Source organism: Phocoena phocoena, chromosome 15 (assembly GCF_963924675.1).
Source record: "Phocoena phocoena chromosome 15, mPhoPho1.1, whole genome shotgun sequence".
Lineage (NCBI taxonomy): Eukaryota > Metazoa > Chordata > Mammalia > Artiodactyla > Phocoenidae > Phocoena > Phocoena phocoena.
Genome location: NC_089233.1, coordinates 51534098 through 51546646, shown reverse-complemented (window position 1 = coordinate 51546646; position 12549 = coordinate 51534098). Strand labels below are relative to the sequence as shown.

The window sequence follows — 12549 nt, the reverse complement described above, 5'->3', positions numbered from 1 at the left end:
TCTGACTTTTTTTTTTTTTATTGTAGCCGACCTAGTGTGTGTACAGTGGTATCTTATTATGGTACTGGTTTGCATTTCTCTGATGACTCATGATATTAAGCGTCTTTTCAAGTGCTTGCCGGCCATTTGTATATCTTATTTGGAGAACTGTCTATTCAAATCATTTGCCCATTTTTTAACTGGGTTATTTGTTCTTCATATATTTTAGATACAAGCCTCTTATCAGGTAAATGATTTGCAAATATTTTTCTCATTCTATGACTAGTCTTTTCACTTTCTTGAGAGTGTTCTTTGAAGTGTAAAAGTCTTTATGATGAAGTGAAGTTTATGTATTGATATTTTTGCTCATTGCTTGTGCTTTTGGTGTTATGTCTAATAATCCATTGTCAAATTCCAAGTCACAAAGATTTATCCCTAAGTCTTCTTCTAAGAATTTTATAGTTATAGCTTTTACTTTTAGATCTTTGATCCATTTTGAGATAATTTTTGTTTATGATGTGAAAGAAGGGACTAATTTTATTCTTTTGCATGTGGCTATCCAGTTGTCCTAGCATCATTTGTTTAAAGACTGTTCTTTCCCTCACTGACTAGTCTTGGCATCCTTGTCAAAAATCAGTTGAGCATAGATATGAATTTATTTTTGGACTCTCAATTCTATCTCACTGATTTATATATCTATCTTTTTGCCAGTACCAAGATGCTTAGGTTATTGTTGATTTGTAGAAAGTTTTAAAATTGAGAAGTATGAGACCTCCTACTTTGTTCTTCTTTATCAAGAATGTTTGGGGAATTCTTGGTCCTTGAGTTTCCAATTGAATTTTAGGATCAACTTGTCAATTTCTATAAAGAAGACAGCTGGGATTTTGATAGGGATTGTATTGAATCTGTATATCAATTTGGAGACTAGCACCATCTTAACAATATTAAGCCTTCTGATCCATGAACACAAGCTATCTTTCCATTTATTTAGTTCTTTTAAATTTTTCTTCAACAATTTTTTGTGGTTTTCCAAGTATATGTACTTATTTTGTTAAATGTATTCCTAAGTATTTTATTATTTTAGATTCTGTTATAAATGGAGTTGTTTACTTAATTTCATTTTTGGATTATTCATTGCTTGGTGCATAGAAATACAATTGATTTTTATATATTGATTTTGTACCCTGTAAGCTTGCTGAACTCGTTTTTTAGTTCGAATAGCTTTTTAGTGGATTCTTTAGGATTTTCTATATATAAGATCATATCATCTGAGAATAGAAATAGTATTAAATACTTCTTCTTTCCAGTCTGGATGCCTTTTTATTTCACTTTCTTACCTAATTAGCCTGGCTAGAATTGGAGAAATAATAACATCTTTATCTTCACCTACCTCTAACTGAAACTTTACATTCCCTTCGATTATGAAAATAGACAACAATCCATAGTAATGTTAATGATACCTCTGACACTGATATAAATCACAGATATCTCATTACTTTTGTTAGAGATCTCTCAAAATATTCTTATGATTATCGGCACTTTGAAACTATGTAGTTATCCAACTTGTCATTATATCCCATAATTTAATACATTAATTAAAACAAATAATATCACATATTTCCCGTATTTTGATAACTATAGCTCATTTAGTTGGTTTTTCATTATTATTTTGTGCATGTAAGAGCATAAACAAGTCCCAGAGAAGATGGTCGTGTCAGGAAGTCATAGATGTCCCAGAGCCTGGAATCTAGAGAACACTTGCTCTTCCCTGCTCCTCATTAGGGTTATCCACAGGGCAGGGATATTCTCTTCAGTCCTTGAGATCCTCTACCTAAAAGCCTATCTCCTAAGTTAGAAATGGGGATAAATAAGTATTCAGTATCCTGAATAGTGGTTTTCTTAGTCTTTATAAAAATAACTAACAAAGTAAACTCCTTCTGCACTTTTGTCCCATCAGGTACCTTCTCAAACCAGATTTCATGAGACGGCCCGATCGAACATTTGATCCCTTCTCTGAGACGCCTGTTGATGGGGTTATTGCAGCCACTTGCTCGGTGCAGGTAAGGTGCTTGCTTTTCACAGAATAGTATAAATGTGTATGCAGGTGGTCCTGGGAAAGTCTTAAGAAATTACAACGAAAATATTTAATGTTGGGACTTCCCTGGTGGTCCAGTGGTTAAGACTCCATGCTCCCAATGCCTGGAACTAGATCCCACATGCCGCAACTAAGAACCCACGTGCCCACTAAGACCCAGTGCAGCCAAATTAAAAATAAATAAATAAATTTAATGTCAATTTGCAAGATCAGTGTGTGGCTCTCAACTTTGATTTTAAATTCTTTCTTTTTTTCTTGAGAAACATGTTTTTCTACTAGTGACATTATTAGCTGCTTTTAATGAAAAACACCAAATCAAAAAGTATCCAGTAGAGGCTGTGGAGCAACGGGAACTCTCGGCCATTGATGGTGGGAATGCAAAATGATGAAACCGTTTTGGAAAACAGTTTGGCAGTTTCTCACAAAACTCAACATACTCTTACTATATGATCCAGCAAGTTGTATTCCTTGTTATTTACCCAAATGAATTGAAAACTTATGTCCACACAAAAACTTAACAGGGATGTTTTTAGCAGCTTTATTCATAACTGACAAAATTTTGAAAGTAACCACGGTGCCATTTAGTAGGTGAATGGATAAATAATCAGTGGCATATCCAGACAGTGGAATATTATTTAGTTCTAAAAAGAAATGAGCTATTGAGTCATGAAAAGACATGGATGAAATTTAAATGTACATTACAAAGTGAAAGAAACCAGTCTGAAAAAGTGACACACTGTGTGATTCCAACTATATAACATTCCGGAAAAAGGCAAAACTATGGAGATGCTAAAAAAGATCAGGAGTTGGGGGGAGGGATTAGCAGGCAGAGCACAAGGGATTTTAGGGCAGTGAAACTATTCTGTATGATACTACAATGGTAGATACGTGTCATTATACATTTTTCCACATCCATCGAATGTACAACACCAAGAGTAAGCCCTAAATGTAAACTATGGACTTTGGGTGATAATGAAGTGTCAATGTAGGTTCACTGATTGTAACGAGTATACTACTGTGGTGTGAGATACACATAGTGGGGGAAGTGGTGGGTACGGGGACAGGGGTATATGAGAACTCTGTACTTTCTTCTCAACTTTGCTGTAAAGCAAAAATGGCTATAAAAAATAAAGCTTATTAATGAAAAGATACCTACTATATGATTCCACTTATACTAAATTCTAGAAAATGCAAACTAATGTATAGTAACAGAAAGTAAATCAGTTGTTTCCTCTAGACAGAGGTGGAAGAAAGGATGAATTACAAAAGGGCACAAAGGAACTTTGGGAGTTGTTGAAAATATTTATTGTCTTAATTGTAGTGATAGTTTTACAGATGTGCTCATGTGTAAAAACTGATCTCATTGTACACTTTATACATGTACAGTTTATTTTATGTCAGTTATACCTCGAAAAACTTTCACAATTATTAGCTATTAGATAACATGAAAAAACCTAATAAATGGCTGTCGTCATTTGGAAAATAAATGAAAAATAGTCTCTCCATAGATTTAAAATAGATAAAATTTAATACTGGTCTTTACAAAAAATAACACTGTCCTGTATGAAGATTGTCAACATCAGTTTAGCATTGCTTTTCTTTCTGTGTGTCTCAAGACTTTTGAAAGAATTCAGTAAAAGTGTGGCGTGACAGAATTTCAGAGCTATGAAGTGACCTTAGGGCATATTTGAATCCATTGCTTCATTTCATAGGTGTGGGCACTTAGGTGAAGATGCTGTGGACAGTACTGTTTTGTAATAGATGATTCATGTATAGTTCGCTCTTTCTTTTTCTAGGCAGTTCTCGGAGGCAGAACCTCTACCTAGAATAGTTTTTTGCATGTAGTTCTTGCTCAACCATGTTTTAGTTTAATAAGGAATGAATACATTATTTCCATAGATAATTAAAATTTCTAAAGATGAACAGAGAATCTCTTCCTTCCAGATTATTCTTTGCTACTGATGATTACACTGACTTTACTTCTCTCTCATCCTATTTCTATAGGTCATATCAGGTCAGTTCTTATCAGATAAAAAAATTGGCACATATGTAGAAGTGGATATGTATGGGTTGCCCACCGACACTATCCGGAAGGAATTCCGAACACGCATGGTGATGAACAATGGACTCAATCCAGTTTACAATGAAGAATCATTTGTATTTCGGAAGGTAGGGTATTTTCAATGTGTCAGACTCACTCTGCTAAGTTGGGAACTACATTTTAGTGTAGAGATACTACATGATATAGGGACAGTTATTCAACCCTAAATGTGTTCTTCTAATGCATGAGTTCTGCAGCCATCATATGATTGTTGTTTCAGTTTGTCCCTGTCCTCCTCTTGGCTCTCCTTCCTCCTTGGAGGAGCCCACCTCCCACATGGCAGTGCCCAAGCCCCAGGTTAGCAGTCTACTCAGAGGGAGCCCTACAGGTGGACAGCCTCACATGTGGGAGAGCTCTTCCCTGCCCTTGTGGCAGCTGGTAACTTGCACTGTTCCTTTAGCCAAGACGACGGGTAGGATGTTGCACCTAGACTGAGGCCAATAAATGTCCTTAAATGGGTCAGTTGGTATTGTCCTGTGCCTCCAGAAAGTGTGGTCCCCATTGCTACCCACAGGTCCTGTGGGTCGTGTGCTGTTTTTGTTTTTTATCTCCTTATTATACCTTGATCCTAAGACCAATCAGTCATTCTCTATAATGATGCAGTTTTTAATCTTGTAACCATTTTTTAAAAATTTGTTTTATGTATTTATTTTTGGCTGCGTTGGGTCTTCGTTGCTATGTGCAGGCTTTCTCTAGTTGCAGCGAGTGGGGGCTACTCTTTGTTACGATGCACAGGCTTCTCATTGCGGTGACTTCTCTTGTTGTGGAGCACGGACTCTAGGCATGTGGGCTTCAGTAGTTGTGGCTCACAGGCTCTAGAGTACAGGCTCTGTAGTTGTGGCGCACGGGCTTAGTTGCTCTGCGGCATGTGGGATCTTCCTGGACCAGGGCTCAAACCTGTGTCCCCTGCATTGGCAGGTGGATTCTTAACCACTGAACCACTGGGGAGGCCCTTAATCTTGTAACCATTTTTTTTCCAGTTGTTTCTCTTTCATCAATGGAAGATGTATTGAAAAATCCATGCACTGGCAGTGCTATCTCAAAAATGCCTGTTTCTTTCTCACTTGTTCTGTTATCCAACCAAAATGCTTTCTTGCTTCTTCTTCAGGCACAGGTTTTCCAAGTGTTGCATGACATACGTATGTTAATGTTGATTTTTGTTGGTGTTTTTTTGTTTTGTTCTGTTTTTGTTTGTTTTGTTTTATTTGTTGTGCTGCACAGCTTGCAGGATCTTAGTTCCCTGACCAGGGATCAAACCTGGGCCCTTGGCAGTGAGAGCACAGAGTGCAAACCACTGGACTGCTAGGGAATTCCCTATGTTAATGCTTCTAGCTGCCCCATCTTACTCTATTTAATATCCCAAAATGTGTTAAAAACTGAGGTGTGCAAGGAAAAGGGGAAATCTAAATTTATATATAGATTGTCTTTTATACATGAGGTGTTTCTTCAAAGATACTTTCCATATTCTTAAAAACAGAGTTTGATGTCAGAAGCAGCCCAGGTAGTAGACAGATCACAGGACTAGAAATCAGGAGCCCCAGTATCTAGGCCCAGCTGTCACTGGCCATCTCTGACATAAAGGAAAGTCACTTTATTTCTCAGGGTCTCCTTTTGCTCATCCATTACATGGGTGGGACGGGGAAAGATGCCAAGGATTGGAGTAGTCATCTTTCACATCCATTCATTCCATCTAAAATTTTCAGAAATGATTTCCAGGAAATGAATTCCAACCTGTTCCAATTGCCTTTCTCAATGGCTTGGGCATTGTAGCTTATACAGTATGCTTTAAGAACGCAAATTGGCCATTGGCTTATTTTCACCATAAAGAAGCCTTTCAGAACATTATGAATATACTCCAGATTCCTAGAGTTGTAATTCTTGGGAGCTGCATTCCAAAAAGCAACAAAAAGTACCATTTCTTGTTTGCAGGTGATCCTCCCCGACCTGGCAGTCTTGAGACTTGCAGTGTACGATGACAACAACAAGCTGATTGGCCAGAGGATTCTGCCACTGGATGGCCTCCAAGCAGGCTATCGACACATTTCTCTTCGAAATGAGGGAAATAAACCTTTATCACTGCCAACAATTTTCTGCAATATTGTTCTTAAAACATATGTGCCTGATGGATTTGGAGGTTAGTTAAACTTTTAGAATATTTTGTGTGTGTGTGTGTGTGTGTGTGTGTGTGTGTATTTCCCCCTCAATTGCACAATTATAAGCTATTTCAACAATTGTTAAAAAGTCTTTTGCTGACAATGCTGCCAGCCCCTATAGTATTGAAGAAATCAGGGATAATTAGTAACCTCAGGTCTCCTAGTAAGAAATGAAAGGGCAAGTCTAGATTATCTTTAAGGTTCTTTCTTATTTTAAAATACTGTAATTTTATGTTGTTTTTCAACTTTCACAAATACATTTGTGAAAAATATATTTACACCATCACTCAAAGTGAGGAAAGACATGAATGATGTAAAACCTTAGATATCTTGTCAACTGGTTTCACTAAAAAGATTTAAATTGAACTCAACTATCAACATGCCTGGATTTTTTTTTTTTCCAAATCACAGGAGAGTTCATCCTCGCACAAAATCCAGCCATCAGTCCATAAAAGACCACCTTTGGTTATACTAATCAATGGGAAGCATCAAAAGTTGGACCAAGTCATAGGATTTTGCTTAAACCCAAACATATTAGTTTTCATAACCCCCACTGTGCCAAGAACATTAAAAGGAAACAAAGATCCTCTATATTTTCAGAGTCTGTTGAACCAGGAAACAGTATACAAAGTACATCAAATTAACTAGGGCTCAAGTCCTGACTCTCCACTGCTAGCTGAGTGACCATGAGACAGTGACATCACCTTTCAAACACCTCATTTCCTGGCCTGTAGAGTAAAGGTACCATTACTGTCTCCCTCATAGCATCCTTATGAAGTGTGTGCTCATCATTACAGTATATAACATAACAAGGCATATATGCACACACATGTATCTGGCTCTAGATGAAGGTCTAGTTTCTCTGCTATACTGGAACACATCACAGTCTTGTTTGGGGAACTTTAGGTTATTTTGTTGTGTGTTTTTAACAATGCAGACTTCTCTGGAGGGCAGATTTTCTGCAACTAATGCTCAACATTAACAACTTGATTGCAGGTTTAAAAAGTAAAGTCAGCCATGAGGATTTTTCAGTTGAGAAATCAAGAGTAAAGATTCCTTCCCCCTTCCCTTTGCTTTTCGTGGAAAAGGAAGTCTATTAGAAACTGCAACACAGAGTAACAGATAATGAGCACATGGAAGAGTCTGAGACTGGGTGCTGTGGGGCTGGGTAAACGGGTCAGAAAAGAGCCAGGGAGATCTGCATGGGTGTTGAGAAGCATGTGATGGCCACAGGGCATCAGCAGATGGATTAAATCAGGTTCCACATACTTGCACTTAGGAAGCAGGCAGTGCATAATACCTAATATGTTTTAAAGACAATTGTATAAACAAATATGTTGGAAGACTTAAAAGGCTTTGCCTTTACATGTGTTCCTTTTCAAACGAAACTCTAATTTACTCCAGGGAAATGGGCTGTTTGAATAGAAAAGGATCTTCATGAACTTTTTTTCTTTTTTTCCTTAGATTCTTTATATATGTGTTAGCATACAGTATTTGTTTTTCTCTTTCTGACTTACTTCACTCTGTATGACAGACTCTAGATCCATCCACCTCACTATAAATACTCAATTTTGTTTCTTTTTATGGCTGAGTAATATTCCATTGTATATATGTGCCACATCTTCTTTATCCATTCATCCGATGATGGACACTTAGGTTGCTTCCATGTCATGGCTATTGTAAATAGAGCTGCAATGAATATTTTGGTACATGACTATTTTTGAATTATGGTTTTCTCAGGGTATGTGCCCAGTAGTGGGATTGCTGTGTCATATGGTAGTTCTATTTTTAGTTTTTTAAGGAACCTCCATACTGTTCTCCATAGTGGCTGTATCAATTCACATTCCCACCAACAGTGCAAGAGTGTTCCCTTTTCTCCACACCCTCTCCAGCATTTATTGTTTCTAGATTTTTTGATGATGGCCATTCTGACCGGTGTGAGATGATATCTCATTGTAGTTTTGATTTGCATTTCTCTAATGATTAGTGATGTTGAGCATTCTTTCATGGGTTTGTTGGCAACCTGTATATCTTCTTTGGAGAAATGTCTATTTAGGTCTTCTGCCCATTTTTGGATTGTGTTGTTTGTTTTTTGTTATTGAGCTGCTTGTAAATCTTGGAGATTAATCCTTTGTCAGTTGCTTCATTTGCAAGTATTTTCTCCCATTCTGAGGGTTGTCTTTTGGTCTTGTTTATGGTTGCCTTTGCTGTGCAAAAGCTTTTAAGTTTCATTAGGTCCCATTTGTTTATTTTTGTTTTTGTTTCCATTTCTCTAGGAGGTGGTTATAAAAGGATCTTGCTGTGATTTATCTCATAGAGTGTTATGAAGAACCTAGGGGTAAGACAGGAATAAAGACACAGACTTACTAGAGAATGGACTTGAGGATATAGGGAGGGGGAAGAGTAAGCTGTGACAAAGTGAGACAGTGGCATGGACATATATACACTACCAAATGTAAAATAGATAGCTAGTGGGAAGCAGCCGCATAGCACAGGGCGATCAGCTTGGTGGTTTGTGACCACCTAGAGGGGTGGGATAGGGAAGATAGGAGGGAGGGAGCTGCAAGAGGGAAGAGATATGGGAATATATGTATAACTGATTCACTTTATTATAAAGCAGAAACTAACACACCATTGTAAAGCAATTATACTCCAATAAAGATGATTTTAAAAAAAAAGAGAGAGCAATGAATAGAAAAGGAAAAGGTATAGTTTGTTGAGCTCCTACTTTGTGCCAAGCATATTACATAGAATCCAGAAATGTGAAACTGTTCAGAATGAATGTGAATATATGTAGGTGTATACTGAAGAAATGTCTGTGTTTATTATGTGGCTTATTACTAGTGTCAATATTTATGTAAGTATTGATTCAAATCTCCAAAAATCATCTTACAAGTGTTCTTTCCTAACAGTGTCATTGTAGTATTTCTATCAGAAGCATCAGAAATTTCTGTACTACGTTATCCTTGATGGGATTCTGCAGTTGACATCTTAACCTCAGATGTGACATTCAAAGAGTGTTTATTCAGAATTATCAGTCATTTCTTTTATATGTGAAGAAACCGAGGGCAGACATTATGAGGGTTTATTTAAGGGACTTACCTGAAAGTAACAAAATAAGAATATGAGAACTTTTTCCACATTTCTGATCTTCTTTACAGCCTCTTGATTTCCAAAATGCATTTGTATTTCATCTGCTTAACTAACCACCCACATTCAGATCTGAACATTTTTGTACTGAGCCAGCACATTAGGAAGTCTACAGAGTCCCTGTTGCCTAGAACATTGATATTTGTTGATTCTATAGGAAAAAGTTCAAAATGAAATTCTACACCACTGCACTCCAGCATTTTCTGGGGAAAAAAGAAGGAAGTAGTTGATATACATCATCAGATTTTTATGTGGCTAAAGAGAGATAATATGAATTTATTCATTCATTCTGCAAATGTGTTCAGCGGGTTTTATTCTGTAAAAGGCAAAGTAGGTACAATATGTATCAGAAAGAGATTCTGACAACATAAAACATTTTTAAAGGGTCATTCATAAATCCACTGCACAGAGGGAACTCTGTTACTATATTGGTCCCTTTACTTCCAATCTCATTTCTTCTCTTTATTTTAATAAAATTGGATCTTACTATGCATACTCAGTTGGATTCATATTTCAGAGACTTAATTTTTTTTCACATAATGGAGAGTATTTTCTCCATGTCATGAATTATTCTTATTGGCTAGATGAGATTCCATTTTATATATGCTGTAATTTATCATGTTATTGAAACATCGAAGTCATTTCTATTTTTCTTTCTTATAAACAATATTGCATCTGAGAACCCTAAATGTAAAGCTTTGGAAATATTCGTGATTGTTTCCTGAAGATGAATTCTTTGAAATGGATTTGTTGCATCAACGTGTGTGTACATATTTAAAGCTTTAGATACAGGTTGACAAATAACCCATCAGCAGTGTATGAGCTATAACTTTTGTTAGCATTTACTAGTTTAAAAAGTAAAAATGGTATACCATTCATGTATTCATTTAAGATATTTTTTCTCAAAAGAATAGATATTTTCAACAATTATTTAGTACCTACTCTATGAATAGCCTGAGTAAGAGATATAAGGTTGAAAAAGTCATGTACACTTAACCTCAAGAATTTTCCAACCTTGTACTCATATACATTTTCGTAAGCAGGCATATATGTATACGTAGATAAGTGTAACCTGTTCTATAAATGCCCCAAGGGCAGTAGCCAGATGGTATTTGGAGCATTGAACCAAGGAGTGATTAATCAGAGTAGGGAGGTTTCAGTAGCTGTCTGGGCCTTGAAAGATGAATAATACATCACAGCAGAGAGGTAGACTGGATTTCTCTCCAGATAGGGAAGCAGCCCAGGCCAAGGCCTTGATGAGGAAAGTGCTGGACTTACTGATTCATTCTGAAGAAGCTGAAATACAGTGTGTTTGGCGTTAAAACTGAAAAGATCTGGTTCCTGTTTGAGGATGTGTCCTCAAAACCTAGTGTTAGTCAGCAAGAACAGTGTGCTGTTCCTGTTGAACAGTTTGGGCACCTTCAGGAAAATATTCTCATTGTCTGGGCACTAAGTAATTTGGTAAATTATGTCTTCTCGGCTTTTAGGTGGGTCAGTTTGTCTAAAATCACTCCATAATTTTAGATCCAGTTACAGAAGTAAGACCTCTTAGGCCTGACCAAGCTAAGTAAGTCCCAGCTTTTATAATCCACCAAATACTTACCCTAGGAATTATTTCTTTAATCAGATTGTTAAAGGCAAACAATTTTTAAAATTATACTCTAGTGGCATGCAGCATTATTTGTATAAAGAAGATTAGAAACAACCTAATCCATCGCTAGGGATTGGTTAAATACATTACAGCCATTCTATAGAATACTGCGTTAACAGCCATTAAAAATAATAACATGGACATATATACACTACCAAACGTAAAATAGATAGCTAGTGGGAAGCAGCCGCATAGCACAGGGATATCAGCTTGGTGCTTTGTGACCACCTAGGGGGGTGGGATAGGGAGGGTGGGAGGGAGGGAGACGCAAGAGGAAAGAGAGATGGGAACATATGTATATGTATAACTGATTCACTTTGTTATAAAGCAGAAACTAACACACCATTGTAAAGCAATTATACTCCAATAAAGATGTAAAAAAAACAAAAACAGGTAAATTCTCAATGAAAAATTAAACTTTGAATTTCTGTGCATTAAGAAAGTTAATGATAAATGTGTGAGTTGCACTAAAAAAATAATAATAACTTGGCTCTCAGTATTTGAACATAGGAATATGACAGTGATATATTGCTGAGTGAAAAAATAAATTGCAAAACAATCTCATTATTATTTACAAAAAGCCCTATAACTCTGTTTATACATGTACATAAAATGCATAAAAAAATTCTAGAAGGATACATACCCAATGTTAATAGTGTAACCACTATCTGAGAGTAGGGGTGAATGTTTAGTGGAGCTTCCCCATTGCGTTGGACAGCGTCCAGGAACATCACAGAGAATTCACTGTCCAGTATGGCAGGACTCCACTATTACTTCTGGACTGTTGTAGTCAAAGTGGTATCTCGTCATTTCAAATCACGCATTTACAATTATGAGTCAGATTTAACTCATTTTGTTTTTTTTTTTTTTGTCACATATTCCTGTGCCTGCAAAAAACTCTAGTGCCTTTGGTTTGATTTTGTTTTGTTTTAAATTGGGTTGCTCCTCTTATTCTTAAGTAATTGTTTAAATCAAATTTTAATTTACTCATAAGATCTCTTTCTATTAATTTCTAAAGTGGTCTCATATACATTTTAATGTCTAGATAAAGTTCTATGAATGTAAAGGTTGGAGATTCAAAGACTATCTATTTTTCTTGGCCTGAAAGAATGCTATTTCATTGAGGCCACATAACAGGTACATAAGAACACTGACGGAGCCCCTTGACTGTCTAACCTTGGATGACTTAGTATAACATTTTGTTTTAGTGTCCTCATTGCAACTCAGCGATAATAGTAGGACCCTCCTCATAAGTGAAGATCAAATGAGCTCTTGGAATAGTACCTGACCATAACAGCCCTCCATTAATTTTTTTTCATTTTATTTATTTCTAATGAGTTAAAGAAAACTCAATTGGTTCTATTTTCTTCTCCATAACTTTACCCTTTAATTGGCTGCAGTAAGTTATTTTGTCATGAGT

At 36.4% G+C, this 12549-nt stretch overlaps 1 protein-coding gene across 4 annotated transcripts in view; it reads left to right on the top strand.

The window, feature by feature from the left end:
- PLCB4 (phospholipase C beta 4) overlaps positions 1–12549 on the top strand; it is a 156388-nt gene that overhangs the window by 100136 nt on the left and 43703 nt on the right. For all 4 annotated transcript variants that reach the window (XM_065893070.1, XM_065893069.1, XM_065893068.1 and 1 more), the window contains 3 exons: positions 1937–2039; positions 4079–4243; positions 6105–6309. In XM_065893070.1, coding sequence (XP_065749142.1) covers positions 1937–2039; positions 4079–4243; positions 6105–6309 — 473 coding nt within the window. The remainder of the gene's footprint in view (positions 1–1936; positions 2040–4078; positions 4244–6104; positions 6310–12549) is intronic.